Raw genomic sequence first — 22385 nt, 5'->3', positions numbered from 1 at the left:
ATCAATGAATGCTATGTATAAGGGTTGGTAGCAAAATTGGTTATTATATTCCTAGCATTTTGCTATCACCTGATTGATGATATGGACATGAAATTTTCGAAAATCTGCTTGATCTTTTGCTTGATTGAAGTCTAAGATTGTCGTAATTGTGTTAGCGATTTTGTGATTACGTTAGTAAACACCATTATATGTAACAGATAGTAGGCTGATTGGTTTGCAATTTTGAACGCCGCTACAATCCATAATTTCAAACTTCCCGCGTCTCGGCGGCCGATGGTACTTCTGGTTCCCATTGATTGAAAATAAAAGAAAACTTATGCTCCATTTTTGGCTTTCAAAACTTTTCAAAAACAGGCTCACTTTTTATTATATTATTAATAAAATGATTGTTAATTATTGCTGCACTTTTGTATACAATACTACGATACTACTACTCACAAGTAACTGCTTGGCAGTTCGCATGTGTGTGTACAGGGGCCGTATTACGCACCGCTCTCAAAATCGCTCTCAAGTTTGAGAGCGTGACGTCAAAATGACGAGGCTCAGACATGTGAAGTGTGACGACATCACGGCTTTAGCCAATTACAAGCAGGCTAGGGTGCTTAATAGCAAAGCCCCACCCCGGAAACTTTTATTTGCACGATAAAGGGGCCGTGTGCAAACATTTTTCGTGAAAACGCAGCGAATAAAAGTATAAATGTTCTATTTACCTAAGAAACATAGTTCGAAGCTATAATACGGCAACTAAAAATAGAAGCATTTTCAGTATTACAATTAAACGTGCGCCTAGGTAACGATTTCCGCCGCGAGGGTCAGCTGACGACAGCGAGGCGTGAACATGGCGGTCTGCAAAGAAACAGCTGATTTTCCCGTCTAGTTGCTGCTTTTTACGCGTAGTTTAAAATCGAGGTCCTCTACGGATGTTGTTAGTTGCCGGAAAAATCTGACTGAAAGCAGTAAAGGCTACGAACCTGCAGTGAACAGCTTGGTGAAAGTGTTTGTCACGAAAATAGCTTGCTGAAGTGTTTTTCATCAGTGCTTGCCAGCGATGACAAGAGCGACGAGCGGTAGCCATGTGATCTAGTGTTGTTTCTTTGGAAAATACAAGAGGAAAATGAAGGCTACACTATTACTTCTGCCGATAGATGGAAGCTGACAGTATCAGTAAAGTAGGTGTCAGCCGCTATGCAAGAGCTCGCGACTGCAGTGCGGGAAACGAGATCCGACGCACGACCCTGCACCACTGACTTGTCGTGCAAGCCACAGTGACTCGCTGCTGTGCTTCGCAACCAGTTGACTTCAGGCACATTGGGCTCGGTTCTTCATATTGCGATTGATGCTACTGCTGCTCCATTCCGTTCATGTTCAGTAGCTGATGTTCTGTGTGAGGTACAGAAACCGACGTTTACGCTCCGTTTTGGTTTGTTCAAGAGAAAGAAAGCACTTTTTTTTTAATTGTCACCGAGGCGAGAACGAGTTTGTTCTACCAGACCTCAGTTTAGAGGCGATAAAGGTAGGCCTGAGCAGGGATGTCTAGTAAGTTGCATTTCGCGCAGCGGTAAGAGTGATGGTGTTGGTCGCACATTGTTGCAAGGCCTCTCTGACGGTGTCATAGTTTCTGTTCGTGCGAGACGGTGTCCACTCTGTCGGCAGGAAAAGCAAGCGTATCATGCATGTGATGCCGCGAGCGATCTCGAAATCGGCTCAATTTCTGCGATCGCACTATGACAACTAGCTTTCAAGTGCCTTTATATCCATCAAAGAGTCTTTAGTGTTTCAAAATATGTTCATTTTACACACATTACGCATTCTCTTTCAATATTGTGTGAATTATGTACAAGCCTTTTCTATTAAAATACCAGTTTGAACAGAAGATGAATTTTTTTGGTTATTTGTTGAAAAGAGTTAGAAAATAAATGCCAATGACAAAAGTAGCTGTGCAAAATGTGTATATCACACATTTATGGCGTAGTCATTTATTGGATACTTATAGCTTAGCTTCGTCTACTGTCTTCAAGCTGTTTAGCATTCTTCTTGACAGTGTTGCACGTTTTATTAGTGTAAAATAACATTTATTCACACATAGCCCCAGCAATGCATTTGTTATGATAGCAGTTATTTTATTGTCACTAAGATTTTTGTCATTCAGCAGTCATTCTGGGCACTGAAGCCAAGTAAAATGCACTATTCTCCTAGCAGCTGCTACAGCAGAGAGCAAGACGTCTAATAGTCTACCATCCAGCTGGCTTTGTTATATCTGATATATAAGCATTTTGTATACTGCACCATGCATACAGTACCTATTTGTATAGGCAGCTTCAATATGCAATGGAATGGCTTCTTTGGGCTTAGTAATTTATTCTCGAATGTACATGTCAATGTTGTATGGTCAATGTATATCAAGGTACATGTGCTTCTCTATATGCTGCCTCTTTTGCAGTAAAAACACTCAAGTGAAATGCTGCTGCCAAGAAATAAGTGTTTCTACTGAATATAAGTGGCAGTAAAAAAAAGAAAAAAAAGATCTTTGTTGGTAGTATTTTCTGATTACAATCAGCATCATGTACATTTACTGCCTTGCTGTAATACTGCACTTTCCAGTTTAAGCATGTTTACACCACAGTGACCACAGCCAACTGTACCAGGCTGCAAGACGGTAGCAGAGAAGAGACAGCGAGCTGGGACTGGGATGGCTTGGCGCTGGTGTAATCAGCCATGACTTCAGTGGGTAGGTGCCGTCTCATGGGTAACCAAAATATGACATCCACTTAGGCCCATCTTTTGCTAATCTCAACATCTTTTGAGCATGCTTTAGCACTCAATTGAAGATCCATACTAAGTAGCCCACAGCCAGAATCGTAAACATTCGCAGGAATGCTTACAACGTGTGCCAATGCTGTTTAGGCAAGCATCATTGTAAGGACAGCCTTGTAACTTGGTAGTGATGATTACCTGCATAACAGAAGCACCCCGATTTCTTAGGCAGCAAATAAATTTACACACTATAAATATTTGTCTCCTATTGCTTTTGCCATGAACAAAATTTCACTGCAACATGCATTCCTTGGCATACAGCCCGTCTCAGCATATTCAGGAAATGTATCTCTTGCCGAAGCCGAAATCTAAGTCAGTCTCTCCCTGCAAGGCTTGTTTTCAAAAAAAAAAAAAAAAAGTCTTGTCCTCAGAAAAGACTTCCGGTCTTTGCAGAAATGAAAAGAAGCAGGCGTTTTTACGGCGCATTCACTTTCAAGCCGCGAATGTGTCGCAGGCAGGGAGCGTGACAAATGGCCCGAGACCAGTCATCGAGGAGCAAGGCGCGCTGGACAATCAATAGTCCCTTCATCCTGTGCTTTGCATATAAAGGGCAGGTATACAGAACCCTTTCGACAGCTCTCGCTAGGTCATTTTGAAGACAACTGTTAAAAAACAATGCACGAGTGGGAACGAGACCTTTTGGTTGGAAAAAAAGCCTTGCAGAGAAGCCGACTTACAAGTGGTATTGCACACATCAATGCATATAATCAAGATCGTTCGATGACCAACACGGGTTTTTAGAGCTTAATCAAGAAAAAGACGCAGGTGTTCAGCAGACCTTCGATCACCTTTCGGTGCACAGGAGTACCGCTATCAAACATTATGGTGTCGCAGCGCTGGCAGACAAGGACAAGACTAGGGACACACACAACTGCGCTGAACTTACAACTTTATTTTGGACGCTTTTGATTCGCTCATATATAATTGACAGAAGGATGAAATGAAAAGAAGCAGGCGTTTTTACGGCGCATTCACAAACGCTAGACGAACGCGCCGTGGAGGAGGCGTTGGTCCGGCGGGGCAGCCAGGGTCACGAAATGCGTGTGGTCGCTTCGCATATCTGAGATAAAGCAGGCACAATACAAGTTTACTATGATCTTCACAACTCTTCGGCAAACACACGCAGTCAATAACAAAATCTACTCACTATTGTGATGTTCACAACGTGCGTAGAACCCCTTGCCTAGCGACTTGTTTCCGTATCCTTGACGGCAATCATCGTTCCGCCCGATGGCTTCCGCTACCGACGCACTGCGTGATGCAAACGATCTTACATTCCCTACGTACGTTGGAAGCACGGTATAATCGTGGTTGGAAGCCTCCGGTAGCAAACAAATGCGGTGCGCTTGCCGCCGCGGTGACGACGCACTCGCCCGCAAGCCGCCGTTCATCGATGTTCGTCGGCAATCGTCGCGCAGTCACTACACTTTCTGCTTGTTCCCGAGTTGAACAGAGCCGGAGCAACTTGTCCAGCAAGTCAAACGCGTCCTCGTGCTTCATTCTTCGCTGTGGATCGCCGATACAATGCCTCAAAGCGGCGCATCGCAATTTACGCGGCCGCCATTTTCACTCTCAAACGTTTGAGACTGCTTCTGTCGCTCTCAATAAAACGCTCTCAATTGGCGGCCATATTTAGGGGCTCAACGTCATCATTTCTTTCGTGTTCATGACGTCTGATGACGTCCACCGGTGACGCAGAACTGACCGGTCAGAACTGACCAATAGGACATAGGCCTTTGAGAGCGATTTTGAGAGCGATCCGTTTGAGAGCGGTGCGTAATACGGCCCCAGGCGCTGGTCACTGGTGTGTATCAACGGTCAACGGTCTGTGTGGCCCACGGCCTATTGTATGTTGGGTTATCTTTGTGCTTTCTGCCGTATTTTACTTGTGCCTGCGTGCCATGTTGGCATCAGCTGCTCCCTGACCACAGCGCGCGTCGTTTACTAACAGCGGTGGATCCGTCCTCGTCTCAAGTGTTTGTGTCGTCTCAGTATGCAGTCGAAGGCAGCGGGGAATACGTCAGTGGTAAGCCTTTCTCCACTTCTGTATGCTCTCAAGCAGTGCTTACGAGCAATAGGAGGTTACGCAGAACAGTATATTGTTTTTCATTTCCGAAATTTTCATCGAGATACTGCTTGATAAAAGCGCAAAAAGAAATTATTTGAGCTCTATAGCCGCAAGTTGCTTTGTCTCTTGTCTTTTCACCGCTGTGCAAGGCGCCGTCGACGCTTTTACCCACGACCTACTGTATAATGCTTTTACCGCTGCTACCAGACGTTATTGTTCTTAAGTAGGGTCTGCATTTCAGGCAAACATCGGAAGATTAGTCGAACAGGTGTTCATGAGACTCCCCCACCCACCTCATGCGAACAGGCACCCTCTGCGCGAGCGCTCACCGCAGCTGTGTGCACTTCGCACTGTCGCGTGCTCTGCTCTTCGGATAAGTGTGCTATTACATGCCAGCTGTGCTCTGCGGTGAAGGGGCGCTAAAAGGCGACGCAACTTGCAGCAGTGAGCTCGACATCGAAAATTACTTTCTCTCTTAAAGCAACAGTTAACGCGATGAAAAATTCAGAAATGAAAGACAATAAGCTGCTCTACCTAGCGCCTTAACGTTCGTTCTTTTTTTTACTGTAACCCTTCCAGGCTGACACCAACATGTCTTCATGGTTCAACATGCACTTCTTTCTGCAAACTGTTTTCTATTTCGATATACACTGATTTACTAGATGTAACATTGGTTATAAATGACATCTAGGGAAGCAATATGGCTATTTTCTAATTCCCAAAAGCTTGTTGATAGTTGTAACGAAATGAAAATTTATGTACTTTGAGGATTTCTTACACAATGTTTAAGTAAAGATTTCGAATATTTTGAATGCTTTATTGTTTATTGAATGTGATACTTGGTTTCTCGCTTTTTTGAAACATTTGAATTTTACTCAACTCAGAAAAATGTTTTGGAGCAATTTTAAGCTTTCAAACATGCCTTGGGATGAGTCATTGGGAATGTTTTTGGACAAATCAGGTTGAGTGCAGCCTCCGGGACGTTTGGTGCAGAACGACCCTTGTTAGTTTTATATATCGGAAGAGCTCAGTCAGCATGCCTGTACACAAACAAGAGGACCTTTTAAGGAGGAAGTTTTAACTCATTTTTGCCTGTATGCTTATTGGAAATAACATGTGGAAGGGAAACAGTTTCAAGACAAGACACGAGCTTATGTCATGTCATGTAGCTGCACATATTTATCCCTTACCGCTTATAGTTTTTGTGATTGCATATTTGGACCTAATAGGACAGAGCCTGAATTCATAACTTTGCCATTACGAACAGCTCAGCAAACTTGGGCAGAGTGTTGGAGCAGTTTCACGAATTCTATACATCATGCACTCGTATTCATTTTGGATATCGTACCATATTAGTTTCTATCCACTGATATGGTTAAATTAGATTTTCTTGTTTGCCAGGCATTTAACAAAAGCTTCTATGCGAGCTCTTCTCATGTCTTTTGTGTGTTGTCATGCAGAAGGTCTCAGAGAGCTGATGGCTTCTTTTAAGATATCGTGGACCCCAGTGCCAAGGCTGATTCTTGGCAAAGTCACCAAGTCTGCTAAGGTAAGGATTTTTCTGTCATCACGCCATGACCAGCTGTGCTCAAAAGAGCTGTACATAATAGGTAGGGTATTTATTAAGTGCAGTTTTATTTGTGATGTGGTCCAGTTGGACAGTCCATTTCTTAAAGCTGTAGCCTATACATGCAACACTTACTGTCTGGATGAGGGACCAATTCAAAAGTGCTTTGCAAGATGAGGCTAACATGTGTGCAGTATTAGATACATTGTGACCCTCTAAATAGTAAGTGAAAGTGCATGAGCAATATCACTTGGGGTTCATTTTATTATAATAGTATGATTAGCTACCACCTCCTTGAGAATCGTAAAGGTGCTTGCTGAGTAACGGTTTTGCATTGTGGGGTCATTGCAAACTGGCTATTTTAGACAACCGGTATGTCTACAGAGCAAGATTTATTGAAAGGAAAATAGATAGGTCAGCTGACTACTATGAGGGTGGCAGCAGAACGCTGGAGCTGATCAACTGAAGAATCTATTCAACTGCACGCTAATCTGTGAGCGATTTATCTTCTTCAAAGGCCTCATAATGTCCAACCGGAAAAGGAAATGGAAGTGCCAGGCGAATCACATTGAGATGGAGAACATCCTCAAGGCATTGAAATCTTTCAAAACTCCCGATGAGGTACGTTACATTCATAATTTGTCACCTCCTTGATAGTCAGTAAAGGGTGGTGTAGCAGCTTATGGGGTGAGTTGGTGCATAAAACTCAGAATTGCAGTGAAGCCTAGACAAACACATAGAAACAAACACGAAACAGGCACACACTACAAACTGTAATACAAAACTGTACCCGAATTTCCTCTTGCACACTCGGCCACAACTTCCTCCTCTACTCTCAAGTACAGCACACTCGCACACATCTTCTATCCCAAGCAGATATGTCTGGCCAATAGTAAATGTTAGCAAGGTAGCATCCAAGCAACAAATACAAGACCAAGACTGTCACTCACATCTTCTAACAAGAGTTAAAACTCCCGCCACATAGGCACAAACTAAAAAAAAAAACACACATCTGCAGCTGCCAAGAATCAGGTTCACATTCACGCACAATACATCTAAACAATGAGTCTGGTTTGTGAGTTTCAACACAAAAGACATATGAAGGGAACCCTTATTTGAATCGCTGATTGCCCTGCTCAATCTGGTCAGCTGCAGTTCATTTCTTCTTCACAAGCATAAAATTCTTTTTAATTGCCTGAGGTCTTCTTATTAGGCAAGAGTCGGAATAGGATTGGCAGAGAAATTTTTGAGGCGTTATAGATACAAAAGAAAGACAGCACATGGTCCATTGATGCCTCTTTGTCCTTGTGCAAAAATGAAATTTCAGTTCTTGAAGGCTGTTTATGAGTTGTTGCTAGGGATGTGTGGTGCATGAGGAATGCTTTTTGGATGAGCTTGAAGACTTACTGAGGACTTCTCGGAAGATGAGCCGGAGCTGTGAAGCCCCATTGTTTGTCAGTTTGAAGAAGACGAAGGTTGTTCCTCTAAAAAATCAATGACTTTAAATACCTTCTGAGGAATAACCTTCGTCTTCTTCAAACTGACAAACAACGGGGCTTCGCAGCTCCGGCTGGCCTATGCAAAGAGAAGGCAACCCAGGAAATTAAGAATTTTATGTTTGTGAGGAAGAAAGCTGGTGCAAAAGCAGTGGTGTTTTGTAATGAACTGCAGCTGACCAGATTGGCCAAGGTGATCAGCAATTGAAAGGAGGGTTGCCTTGATGTGTTTTTTTTTTCCGTTGAAACTCAGAAAGCGGACACATTTAGAGGTATTGGGAGGGAATGTGAACCTAATTCGTGGCAGCTGCAGATGTTTATTTTTTGTTTAAGTTTGTCTGTGGCGAGAGTAGTGACTGTCTTGTTTGGACGATGTGAGTGATGATCTTGGTTTTGCATTTGTTGCTTGGACGCTACCTTGCTAACAGTTATTGTTGGCCAGACATATCTGCTTGGTATAGACCAGATTTTTTTACCCTCACGCGCAGGCTGCCAGCGCGCTCCTGCTCTAGACACCAGGCGACGTATGTATGGGGACTGCGGGACCGCAGATCACGCAGGCGCCTCGCGTTGAATATGCGTGTTTGTGAGCAATCGTTGTCAAATTCTGTAGTTAACGCGCTCTACCACTTACGCATGTAGGTGTGTGCTGTGCCTTGCTACTCACATTTGTCCTTGTTCTACATAATACTACAGCATTTTGAAACGCACTGTCCTCTTGACGCAATATACGAAGGTGGGCTACCATGCAGGTTGCGGACTGTAAATCAGCGTTCATGCGCAGCAGTGGCGTATTTTTTTTCTCGGACTGCCCTTCACAAGCATTGAATGCATATGTCTTGCTTTTTTACTTCTTTGATTCTGCGAATTTTGGACCAGACTCCATGGTGTGAGATGTAACCGGATTGGCGAGCTTCACGCTAAAGGTTGCTTAGGCAAAGCGTGTTTTCGGCCACCAGTGGTTCGTCTTTGGCTTTCATTTGCCATTCCTTAACGCGAGTTTAAGTCCGATTATAACAGACGCTTGGGCGAGTTTGGCAATCCACAAGTGCAGACAGCGCAAAAAAAAAAAAAAAAAATGTGGAGCTACGTTTCCGATGTTTTTTTTTTTTTTTTGCTTGGGCGGTCTGCACTCCCACTAACAGCAATTCAAATTTTTATTTCCTTATTTCAGAGAGCCGATTTTTTTTTTTTTGCTTGGGCTGTCTGCACTCCCACTATCAGCAATTCAAATTTTTATTTCCTTGTTTCAAAGAGAAGTCTGCATGAACAATGGTTGAGCGTAGTAGCTTTTTGTGATTTCTGCCTAAGACTCAAAAACATAATTTCATTACATGCTATGACCTGGCCGAAATGGCTAAACAGATCTTTCACATACACCGAAAGCATCTAAATAGAGAATATTCGTATTCAGCCGCTACTGTGTTATTTGTTCAAAACTTGAAAGAAATAGAGAAACTGTGTTGTGCCCTCCAGCGAGTGGCTCTGTGGATAGGGCTCTCAACTGCTGAGCCAGAAGACATGGGCTCGATCACGGAAGCTATGGCAGCTCTTCGATGAAGATGAAGCTGAAGGCGCTTGTGTGGTGTGCGATGCCAGCGCACGTTAAAGAACCCCAGGCATTCATTAACTTTCCGGAGCACATCACTACGGCGTATCTCATAGCCGATGCCACTTTTGGACGCTAAACTTCATATACCACATAAAAACAGTTGTCATGCTCCAGCTAGTATTTCTTTGCTGCAGTTTCTTCCTTTGGCGTGTATGACAATGTACGTGCAGGATCAAAAAAAAGTATCATGCTTGACATGAAGGCACTACTGTTTAATAGGTGCTAGATTATCCAGCGATGAAAAGAAACGATCCTAATGCTCCGTTGTTTATAAATAAAGCACAACAAAACTTGCGTGCTGTTAGCTTGTCGATTCCGATGAACGAACCGCGATAATTTGTTGGTGTTACTGGCACAGTCGTTGATCGTACATCAGCTGCCTTCATCAACAAGGCACCAGACAACCTGCATTCACTTTCATCTCGATGTATACTGTATTCTTTTAAGTATAAGTGATTGCATTGTTTATTACCTACTAAGATCATTCAGTAGCTCTCTTCGAGCCATCCTACAGTGGCATCCACCTACCATTTTGGCATAATCGAGGATGCACTGCTCAATTTTTTTTTTCAAGGAATGGGAGGATGTAGTCTTGGAATGATGTATATTCATTCTTATTGAGTTTATTTTTGTTCTAATTCTCTTGTTTTGGAGGTTTTTTATATGTAGACCTTTTAGCAGCAGCCTACATAACCACAGATAAAGCCCTCAGAAATGAAAATATGCACATACTGTTTACTTCCACAAGGCTCAACCTCATTACTGTGTCCATAGAAGGCACCCTAAATATTCTTGTTTGATGTTTTTGGACACTACGTAAATAATGTTTGATAAAACTGCCACATACTTGTTTATCAAACAGAAGATAGTCGATGGTCACTTAGGGCAACAAATTGGATTCCAAGGTAACTAAAGCATAGCAGGGTGCAGCAGAAAGTTGGGTGAGCGGATGAATTTAAGAAGTTCACAGGGGTCAAGTGGATGCAGCTAGCAGAGGACCGGGTTAATTGTAAGAATATGAAAGAGGCCTTTGGCCTGCAATGGATATATCTCTGCTGATACAATTTTTCCAGGCCTGCTACTAGTGTTGCTTTACTGTCTATTACATACAACCCATAATGCTTTTTGCGCTATAAATACCTTGTTGCCTGCTTTTTGTCCTTTTGTACATACATGGCTACTTTATTAGAAGTAGGTGCCGTACATGTTATTGTCATTGCAAAAGGTATCTGGAGCGCCACTTGCTAATGTCAGTCCATACAAGTATCTCATATTTGACCTGTATTTTTCACCTTCCCTTTCAGTCAACATGGCTCATGCGAAAGTTGGCAGCCCCCCCTCCCACACCTCTCCGCCTCGTGTTCAGCTCTTTGAAGTCACGGGAAGAAATGTAAGCCCCTAACAAAGCTAGAAGGCTGTGACTTTTGATCGTTCAAGAGTATTAGTTAACGTGTGCATGTTGTATGATGTGACATGTTCTGCTTATCCTATTTAATGCAGTTACATATGGCCTGGAAAACTAAAACAGCACTTTAATATGGTGTGGTGCTAGCACAGGCTTCATATATTTTGACAGGTGCATGGCTTTAAGGCATTTGTAAAATGAAACTATCTAGAAGTATCCTGTTTACTCGTTTATAATATGCATCCATGTATCACAGCAAGAAAAAAAGTGGAATGCCTTGAATTTTTCTGGGCACTGGATTTTCATGGCCAAATCTCGATATTATGAATCATGTTGGGCTAAAATGGTTCATTATTTTGAATTATCACGGTACTGAAAAATTAGTGGCTATAAGGGAGTGATCTAATCTTGGTATGAAAATGATGTATCTTGGCAGTAGAGACATGCATAAAAGCCAGATCTGAAATGAAAATGTTTCACGAACTTCAAAGCTGCTTCCTTTGAAGAAATAAGTTATTTTCTTCTACTGCATGCAGCACGCGACTGATTAAAAACCTCTATACCTTCCGCTTTGTGCAATGCTTCATCGGGTGCATACTTCATAGCACCGCTCTCTCTGTTTGCTAACATATTTATGTTAACGTGTTTGTAGTAACGAGATTTGAATGTACTTGAATGAAAATCTAGCTACTTGGAACAACCAGATTTATTGCAACCGCTCATCACTTGGAGTGATATAAATGGTGTCAAAGGATGATTTGCCTTTCTGACAGGTGGCTGGCTGTTCGCCTTCAAAGTGAAGTTCATAATTAAGAATCTTGATTGGCTTTGAACACTGCGTTAACCCTTTCTGCAGTCTGTTCTGTGCATGAAATATTTAACTTAATATCCCGACTCATCGCCCTGCTCCCCTTAATCAAAATATTCAGGCAAAACCGTCATTGCCAACCTCTAGGAAGAGTCAGTCACAGGCCGAAGACATTCTCGCTAATTTTTTTTTTGCTTATTACGCACTTTATCTGCTTTCGGTATAGCCCCTTTGTCTTTTGGTTGCTGTTTTTCTTGTATTTGGTATTTGTTTGCGTTTTCTTTTGAACCAGCATTGCTTTTTGTTATGTGTTTGTACTGCGGTAACTTTTGGGCATAGGCTTCCAATTGAGCTCTTCCGGAGCTGCACTTACATGAGACAAGCTGTAGATTTCATAGACAGTAAAACATTGTTTTGCGAGTCTTCCGAGCAAGATAAGATCCCATAAGTTTGTTTTGTTTGTGTTTTGTGGAGTTCAACGCCCCAAAGCGACTCAGGCTATGAGAGACGCCGTAGTGGAGGACGCTGGAAATTTCGACTACCTAGGGTTCTTTAACATGCGCTGGCATCGCACAGCACACGGGCGCCTTGCTTTTTGCCCCCTTCGAAAAGCGGCCGCCAAGGCCGGAATTCGATCTCGCATCCTTGGGAATAGTTGTCTGCGCCACCCCGGTGGGGCATAAGATCCCATGATTAAGATCGTCAAACCGCACTAGATGCAGAAAAAAAGGAATGAATATTCTCTAGGTTTTGGTTTTTTATTCAGTCCCGGAAGTTTGAAAAATTAACCTCCTCGGGTTTATGGCTAACATTCTTTTTTTTCTTAGTGTGATAGCATGCCTTGCAATACAAAATGCTTACTTACAAAAATAGGTACATGCCAGATTTTTAAAAGAAATATACTAAGTGCCGGTGATAGATGGCCCTTTCTAGATTTCCTTTGGATCACATTCATACTGTCGATGTTCACATCTTTTCATTTTTTTGTGCCGAGAGTAATGTTTCCTCCCTGTTTAATGGCTCCAAAACTTCATGCTGCTGCTAAGTGCAGCTTTTTTTCCGTTCAGCTGCTCCAAATATGGATATTACTACTCCAAAAATTAAGATTTTGCTGCTCTTAAAATTGTTACAAATCCTATTTCAGCTGTTACATCCCTGCATTTCTGTACTCTATTTTTAATTTTTACCCAAAATTAATTTTTCTCCAAAAAAGGCACACTTCACTATGTAGTGAATAAAGGGGGACGGAATGGAATCCAGTCTTCAGGCCACGAAACGCTTGTAATTGTTTCAAGATTTTTTTTTTTTGTCTTCCTCCACTTGCAAATGCAGAACTCGTCGATGTCATTTTGTTCTGCTGCAGCTTTGTTGCAAATTTCCAGTGGCTATAGACCAGATTTATAGCTGCTCCCGGGCGCGGCCATTTTTTGCCGGCACGCCGCCACGGGGACACTTCCTTGGGGACTGCGGGACCGTGCCTGTTCAGTAGCCATGTTCAGCTAGCGTTCGGGAGCTAGACAAAATTGCCAAAAATATTTTCATGGCGTGATTGTGTTGGAGCAAGTTCATTTTCATTGTCGTAAAGTTAAAATCGACTAGTTATTAGTGGGATTTAGTACTACATTCACGTTAACTGTGTTTGATGCTCAGCATGCAACTGCGCTATAATGCTGTCATTTTGGTGCCTTACTGATGACAAAATGTCTGAACAATTGCAAGCATTACTCTTGCACCCCGCTGGGGTGGCGCAGTGGTTATGGCGCTCGAATACTGTTCCCAAGGATGCGAGATCGTATCCCGGCCGTCAACGGCCGCTTTTCGATAGAGGCGAAAAGCAAGGCGCCCGTTGTGCTGTGCGATGTCAGTGCACGTTAAAGAACCTTTAGGTGCTCTAAATTTCCGGAGTACTCCACTGCGGCGTCTCTCATAGCCTGAGTCGCTTTGGGACGTTAAACGCCACGAACCAAACCAAACCATTACTCTTGCATACGACTCGCATATAATTTCACTTCTAGTGAGCTCTTCCTTCATACCAGCCATTTCGAACCTCACCAATTGCGCTGTGCTGTTGTTAGCGTGGTGTGTGCCATTAACACCAACAAATTATCGCGGTGTGCGCATCTGAGTCGACAGGCTAACAGCAGGCAAGTTTTTTTGTGCTTTATACATACCACCACATTAGGATCGTTTCATTTTATCCCTGGAAAATCTAGTGCCTATCAAACCGTAATGCCTGCGTTTCAAGCATTTTTGTACATGCCAAAGGAAGAAACGGCAGCAAAGAAATGCTAGCTGGAGCATGACAACTCTGTTATCAGTGGTATATGGAGTTTAGCATCCAAAAGTGGCATCGGCAATGAGGTACGCCGTAGTGAAGTGCTCCGGAAATTTAGCAAATACCTGGGGTTCTTTAACGCGCGCTGACACCACACAACACATCACATGACATCACAAGCGCCTTCATCTTCATCGAAGAGCGGCCATAGCTTCCGTGATGGAACCCACGTCTTCTGGCTCGGCAGTGAAGAGCCCTATCTACAGAGCCACCACTAGAGGACACAACACAGTTTCTCTATTTCTTTTAAGTTTTGAACAAATATTAACACAGTAGCAGCTGAATACAAGTATATTCTATTTCAGTGCTTTCAGTGTGTGTGAAAGAGCTGTTTAGCCATTTGGGCCAGGTCAAAGCATGTAATGAAATTGTGTTGTGTTTCGGGGAGATGCTGACAGCAAAAAGCTATTCCGCTCAAATGTTTTGCACGCATACTTTTCTCTGTAATAAGGAAATAACAATTTGTATTGCTTACAGTCAAATTGCACACAGCACCATAAAAAAAAAAAAAAAACTTTTGTGCTAGTATTTTTTTTTTTTTTTGCGCTGTCTGCACTCTCTTGGATTACCAACTCGCCCATGGTCAGACTTACACTGCTGTTAAGGAACGGCAAACGAAAGCCAAAGACAAACCACTGGTGGCCGAAAACGCGTTTTGCCTAAGCAACCTTCAGTGCGACGCTCTCAGATCTGGTTACATCTCACATCATGGAGTCCGGTCCGAAATTTTGCATTCTCATTCGCAGAATCAAAAAAGTAAAAAGCGAAACGTGTGAATTATGCGAAGGGCAGTCTCAGAAAAAAACGCCGCCACTGCACATAAACGGCGATTTACAGTTTGCAACCTGCATGGTCGACTACCTTCGTATATTGCTTCAAGAAAAGAACAGTGCGCTTTAAAATGCTGTTGTACTCTCTGGAACAGGGACAGGTATGAGTAGCGAGACACGGCATACACCTCCATGCATAAGCGGTATAGTGCGTTAACGACAGCATTGAAGAATGATCGCTCACAAACACTTATTCAACACGGGGCATCCGCATGACCCACAGTCCTGACAGATGTTGCCTAGTGTCGAGAGCAGGAGCGCGCTAGCAGTCTGCGCGTGAGGGTAAAAAAAAACTGGTTCGTAACCTTTAGCTTGTTTTTCGCTGTGAAAGACTGCTGCCGAGTCGCACTCATGGCACCAAAACAAAGGCTATCGGTGCAAACTGTGTTGATAGGGTGTTGAAACGGCACCTTGCAAAAGGCCTAACAACTGCTGGCAGAACAAAGCGACCAATGGCATGGAGAATAAAGACTATGCTATGGATGTGGATTTGCCTCTGCCTTCTGTTGGCTCCTTATCTGTTTGACAAGCGTTGATGGCTATGGGAATGGCGGACTACATGGACTACATTGTTGTGCAGTGACCACTGCCTCCCCCTTCCCCCTAGAAAAAATTTGGAGTTAACCTGCACCCCCAAACCTGCTTTATAGTTAAGGTAGGTTCTAGAGCTGTGCACAGGCTGGGGCTGCTCAGAAGCCCTTGGGCTTGGTCTGGGCCCAGGTATATTTATCTTGGGTGGGCCGGGCCGGACACCCTGATCACGAACACATGCAACATCTGCAAAAGTGCGAATACAGCCATAGTACGATAAGTGTCTAGAATGCACAGCATTTTCCCGTGCCAAGCTGGATAGGGAATGTTACTGAAGCAATATTAAGCCATTTAAAGGAGCTAACATTTAAGTCGTAACCATGTGAAGCGACAATCCTTGGCGATGAGTCGTGCCATCACTGCGCTAACTCCTGTCGTTGCCACTGGTGCACACCGCACAAACGGGACTGCAACAGAGCAGCGCATTTTCAGCGTTGCTCTGTTACTGCTGCCTCGCGGTTTGGTCTAGGGAAGTACAGTTAGGCTAATACTCCATTTCTAACACTTAACAGCATGAAGTACGATATAACACTGATGAAATTTCATGTAACACATCTGGTTTCTAATGGAAACACCACATTGGTGCGTGGTGTGCTCCTGCACATCGATGCAGACTTCCATTGCAAGCAGTGACTTCGTCCAGCTCCTTTCGAAAGTAAACAATATCTAGCCACTCTATAACCTTTGTTTTCCCTTATTACCCTACCAATCAATCGACTCGATGCCCTCGTATGCACATGGACGAAATGAAGTGATCGTCTGCAGGATCTTCCTTCGTCCAAGACGGATTATAGAAAAACTTGTCGCAAAAAAGGCCAAAACGGAAGTTGAATACCTCAATGCCTTCTGCAATTGGCTGTCCGCGATCTGATTCCGGGCAACGACTGCTGAACTCAAGGATGCAGGATCGAATTCTGGTGGCAGTGGGCACTTTTCAAAGTTTGTGAAAAGCAAGGCGCCACTGTGCTGTGCGATGCCTTGCATGTGGAAGAACCCTAGGTGGTATAAATTTCTGGAGCCTTCCACTGTGGCGTCTCTTATAACCTGAGTCACTTTGTGATGTAAACCACATAAATAACCACTGAAGTACTTTGTGAACTCATCTTAGTGTTGCAAATTCTCATTATGGATGACTGTGCCTCTTTTTTCCACCCTCTATATATACATATTTTATGTGTGCCAATTTTGTGCTTGCAGGTTCACTTTGGGTCGAATCTGTACATCAACGAGAGAAAAGTTCAATTTATCACAAGCAAGAAAAATGAGACAAAAGTGGAGCGGGAAATGGTGATGGTATTTCTGGACACCTGCGGAGTTGAGAGAGAAGCCTCACGGGCCAGCATTGCAGAAGGACTGCAGGCAGTGTTCCAGAGATGCCGGCAACCCCTAAGAAAGTGATGGTAATCATGACTAGGTTTCGTTTTATGCTTGTTGCTGAAATCAATGCTGCAACAGCTGTGCCAATTGTGTCATTTTGATACAGCAGCATAATTCTGCGTGCGCAAAACTTGCTGAATTTGCACCAAAATGCGCCGAACGGCCGCAAAAATTTGCCATGCTCGAAGACAACTTTCTGCGACCGTGATATAGCCAGTCGTGACGTTTCAGACACTCCAGCATGTCACTGGCCTTTTATTTTTATTTTGAGATGGCTTCATGCCGTTCTAACGCCTACCCATATTTTCCTTTCTAGCATTCATGTGCTTCCTCCACTTTGAGTACGCTGAACTGTTGCGGTTTGAGGATGCCTCAACGCACGGGTCACAGTTCGTGCGATGAAGTATCCTTTTATGCATAGAGGCCATTTGTAACGAGGCACCACTGCTACTGCGTTGCACTGCTAAAAGGGGCGTGGTAGTAGTTTTGATTTTGCAGTAATACTTCCATGCTTTGTTTTAAGCACCGCATGCTTTTAATGGGTGTATCTAGCTTTTTTTTATGTCGCTTCTGGAAGTTTTCTGTATTGTTGGGGCTATTCATGTGCAGCAAGGTTGTTTTTATGCAGTCTAGTTGATAGACTCAAGACTCACTTTCCCGTCAGATAGTGTAGGAGATGCATCAGTTATGGCTTCTGTTGGTGATAATAAATTGGGGGGTGGGGTGGAGGGGAGGCATCGGCATGTCGGGAAACGCGCAGCAGCCAAATTTTGAATTCCATAACACCACAATGTAGCCCAAGACTGTCAGAAATAACATTTATGGATGCCGGAACATCTAAATTGCTCTGTGCACGAAGTATATAGCCTTGCTTATACGAATATATACGACTTGCTTTCCTATCTGCTTTTGGCATTTGCCCTTTCGCCTTTGGGTTGCTTTTTTTTTTGTGTGCTTTTGAATGAAGATTTTTGTTTTTGGTACTGCGCTCGCATTTAAGCACAGGCTGATAGCAGGCTGATGGCTTTGAATCTCGACTGGAGCTGTCGTCGCGCGACACAAGCTATGAATTTTGCAGACAGTAAAATATTGTTTTAAGAGTCTTGCAAGCAAGAATCTCTGAATGAGATTGTCAAACCGCGCTAGATGCAAAAAAAAGCACATTCTTTAGCTTTTTGTATCCTTTTTTTTTGGAAATTAACCTTGGTTGTATGGCTAACATTCTTTTTTTGTTTGATGCCACGCCTTGCGGTACAAAATGCTTACAGAAAGAGGTGCACGCTAGATTCTGGAACGAAATATGCCAAGCGCCTGTAATAGGTGGCCCTTGCTAGATTTCCTTTGGATCACATCCATACGATCCGATATTCACATATTTTTGTTTGTTTGCCCCGAAGGTAAGGTTTCTTCTCTGGCTAATGGCTTCAAAATTTAAATTCATTCTGCAAAGCGCAGGTTTTTTTTTCTCCTATGAGCTGCTCCAAATACGGATTTTGCTGCTCCAAAAATTGCTACAAATCCTATTTCTTCTATTGCACCCCTGTGAAATGAATGTTAAAATTAGTGGCAGATCAACAGTGTAATTCTGAACCATGACCTTAAACACCATTTCGCTTCTGTTACTTATGCATATCTTCTCTTTTTTTTTTTAGATCTGATACAAAAGGTGGTCACTGAAAACCCAAGTGACATGTCGACTGCCAAAAGGATCTCGGACCGAAAAGCCATTGATGATATGTTTGCAGAAGTCAGTCGTGTGGGCCGTCAGAAGGAAATGTGTGAAAATAAAATTGCATATATCATGCGAAGCTCTACGTTACAGTCAATGGGAACAGGGCAGCACCCGCTTCTGTGCAGGGTGTATTCTGTCCTGCATGCTAGTATCACGTGTGGTCTGTATGCTGGCTAGCTACTGCCAGTGTGCCAGCACAGTGTCACCCAGTGTGCCAGTGTAGGCCAGCATGCCAGTGTAGTCCAGCATGCCAGTGCAGTCCAGCATGCCAGTGTAGTCCAGCATGCCAGTGTTGTCCAGCATGCCAGTGTTGTCCAGCATGCCAGTGTAGGCCAGCATGCCAGTGTAGGCCAGTGTGCCAGTATGCAGTGCCACACTGGTCCGATAATCAGGTATGACACTGGCCCAGTGTCTCCCAGTGGCACTGCGTTTTCCAATAGGGGTGTGAAGATCATCACCAAAGACGACAGCCTGCCATCACACGCGAAGGTAGGCCACTTTCATTACGCTGTACGACCATTCATACTAAAGCTCTTACACTGTCAAAATGTATGAAACTGGGCCATTAGCAAAGACTGCAGCGACGCTAGGGTGTGCTCTCGTTGTGCCGAACGGCATGACGTTGAGCCATGTACCGCACAGGTTTTGAGGTGTTCGCAACGGTCCCCATGACGCCTCATCTCCACATTGGCCGCGGATAACACGTGCGCGGACCGTACTGAAGCAAATTGTCCATCAGAGTACAACACACCGTGAATCTGCGGTAGTTATTCAAAGGAGACGCGCCAGACACTAGAGAAATTCGAGAAAGGCTGCAGCCAACGACAGCCGCGCAAGCGCGCAACTGGCGCCTGCTCTTCACCCTCCTCCACCTCTGGCTCCACCTCGTCCCAGTGTGACCCTTCCGCGCACTATGAACAATGAAGACCAGGTAGACCAGCTGGCGTTAAGGTCGAATTCTTGGCCAGCACTTTTACCCTTAAATCGTTCTAAGGCACCACGACGTTAGCTCCTATCATCGAACACGTCCACCACTAAAAACGGGCTTCGGGAGCAAGATCACCAAACCATTTTTATCTTATAGACGGTGGTCAACGCCATCCGACCTCTACTACAGTCTCTGCAGTCCCCAACTGCTCGAAGCGTCTTAGTGGGGCTGAACTCCCTCGGTCCAACACTTCAGGATCTTTAATCTGGAATGGCTGGCAAGCTGCCCACTTTTCGTGAGGAAGTGAGAGGCGCCGCTCTGTTACAATGGAAAGCCAGAGGCCTGAAGTCACGAATTTCAAGTTTTCGACAATACGTCTTCCTCAACTACTTCCCGATCTTGATCCTCTGCAACCCTAACTTAACTAAAGCAGTCAGCCTCTTCGGGTGCGAATTTCTTTTCGCTCTCCACGTGCAGAGTGCGCAGCAAAGTCATGGTGTATATCCGCACTAATATGACGCACGTTTGTGCCCAGTACCACCTCACAATAAAAATCAGTACGCATGTTTTGTGGTGAAGACAAAAACGGTACAATTCACACTGATTACAGCATATGTGCCTCCTTCCTCACAATTGGACTGCGAAAGGCTGAAGGCCATTATGGAGACAACCCGGTCTCCTTGGATCATTATTAGAGATTTTAACGCCCACCACTTACTAAGGGGAAGTAGAAGAATCAATGCCAAAAAGGAATCTCGCCTTATTTGCTACTGATAATGACCTTCATATACTGAATGACATCAGTCTGCCTTACCTACGCAGCTGTTTCTACTGCAGTTGCCAGGACCTCACATTAGCTTCTCGGTCCTTGCACCGATCTGTTCAATAGTTTTGTGATGTGGAGACCCACGGCAGTGACCACATTCCTACTTACCTAAAAATAAATGGACTTAGTGTGTCCGCCACAGCTAAGAATAAGCACATCAACTAGACGGTATTTCAAAAGCATATGGAAGAGGCATGCAAGTAAGCCTTCAAGAGGAAACTATAGCCAATGCTATGGCTGCTGCTAGTAATCACAGTGACTTTGACATCGAACTAGAATGGTTGCGTGATCTTCGGCGGCGAGCAGAAAGCCGATGCAGACGACCCAAGTGCTTAATTTAGCTGAGAGCGGCTAGACGTAAGCAGAAAAAAATCAGGCGTAAAATGAATACACTAGCGGACCAGCACTGGAAATATTACTGCCAGCGATCGGATCTCCGAAAGCTCATGTCCCTTTTCTGGTGGACTGTGCAAGGCCTTCGTACATCTCCATAGCAAAGACAGCCATTCTGTGCTTTTGCTGTTTATCAAGATTGGGAACAGATTGAGGTTGCAGCCGATGTCTGTAAGAAAATTAGGGGTTCAACGACTACCTCGGTTTTCCACAGTGTTCCTCCTGCCTCATGCGAATCACCAATGGATGTCATTTTTTCTGGGGAGGAAGTCGACTCTGCTCATGCAAGATGTGCACGTTCGTCTTCACCAGGGCCAGATGAAATCACATACGCTGCGCTTCCCTATCTTGGCACACAAGCTCCACAAATATTATAGCCACTCTTGGCTCGATGGTGTTGTTCCAAAGGAATGGAAATCTTGTCAGCTGATACCTGTACTAAAACCAATAAAATCTCCACTCGAGCTCACATCCTACAAGCCAATAGCTTTGGCCAGTTTCGTGGGAAAGGTAAATGCGAGAATAGTTTTGACGCACCATGTAAACTTTAACTATAGCACTGTGAGCTATACCCCAAAGCAATGGCCGGCTTTCGGATGGGTCGCTGTTCCACTGACAACGTCGTTGATCTCGTGTCCACGGTTCAACAGCTGAAACGATTGAAACGTCTGTCCGTGGCACTCTTTCTTGATGTCAAAGGTACCTATGACAGCGTGGCTCATGACGCCATCTTTGATGCGCTGGAAACTGAGATCGGTGGTCGGATGTTTTCGTGGATAGAGAGTTATCTGACAAGAAGGTCAGTTTTTATTTAATATCAAGGTGGCTCGACTCCAGCATATAATACCCACCGCGGTGTGCCCCAGGGTGGTATGTTCAGCCCTACGCTGTTTATTCTAACACTCATCACCCTCCCAAAGAACCTCCCTTCCACCATCTAGATATCAATGGACGCCGATTACATCTGCAGTCGGGCCTCCTCTGTGACGCGTCTCCAGGTGCGAGCAAGACTTCAACGGACAGCAACACTGACTACTTATCTTCAGAAGCAAGATCTATGCGGTTTGCCGGAATAGTTCGCGCTAGTAGCACTTACACTTAAATCCATGAATCAATATCCGGTATGCATCGATGGTCATAACATTTTTTACTGCAAAACGTATCGTTTCTTAGGGATTCTGATAGACTCCAATCTATAACGGAGCCCTCTTTGCACCTATCTTAGGAATTCGGATAGACTGCAATATATATTGGAGCCCGCATTGCACCGTATTGGAACAAAAAGCTAGCATCCATCTCTCTCTTACTCCGCTTTCTTGGCGGAAAATCATGGGGCTCGTCGGTACAATGCTGCAACTGTACAGAAACTGTACATTTCTAAAAAAATCAGTTATGAGTAACCGCTCGTGTGTGTATCCCTCATTTTGTCCTTGTCTTATTTGCGCTAAGTTTCCTAAAATGCAATATGTTTAGGCTTCCTGCCATGCAGTACGCCCGTACTTTCAAACACGTGCAAGACAAATATGCTTGCCCTTCAGGAGTACAGGGTAAGGCCCTTCGCACATGCCTCGGCCTCCCTCGAGCGCATCAACACTGGAAAGTA

General features: G+C 44.1%; 1 protein-coding gene across 5 annotated transcripts; it reads left to right on the top strand.

Moving 5' to 3' along the window:
• The first annotated feature begins 4608 nt into the window (after positions 1-4608).
• Positions 4609-18742, top strand: LOC146191921 (uncharacterized). 5 transcript variants are annotated; one of them, XM_084602341.1, is made up of 5 exons: positions 4609-4840; positions 6343-6431; positions 6967-7070; positions 16724-16926; positions 18556-18741. In XM_084602341.1, the coding sequence occupies exons 3-4, from the start codon at positions 6975-6977 to the stop codon at positions 16922-16924; spliced, it is 297 nt and encodes a 98-aa protein (XP_084458467.1). In that variant the 5' UTR covers positions 4609-4840; positions 6343-6431; positions 6967-6974; the 3' UTR covers positions 16925-16926; positions 18556-18741. The 5 variants fall into 5 exon arrangements, with proteins under 5 accessions (XP_084458467.1, XP_084458466.1, XP_084458465.1 ...); XM_084602340.1 differs by lacking the exons at positions 4609-4840; positions 6967-7070 and adding exons at positions 4847-5326; positions 10862-10947 and having other exon boundaries at positions 18556-18742; XM_084602342.1 differs by lacking the exon at positions 4609-4840 and adding an exon at positions 4851-5326.
• Positions 18743-22385: the final 3643 nt, after the last annotated feature.

The sequence above is a fragment of the Amblyomma maculatum genome, chromosome 4, assembly GCF_055883805.1.
Source record: "Amblyomma maculatum isolate TAMU_Amacu chromosome 4, ASM5588380v1, whole genome shotgun sequence".
NCBI classification, from domain to species: domain Eukaryota; kingdom Metazoa; phylum Arthropoda; class Arachnida; order Ixodida; family Ixodidae; genus Amblyomma; species Amblyomma maculatum.
This window is presented reverse-complemented; position numbering and strand designations above follow the sequence as displayed.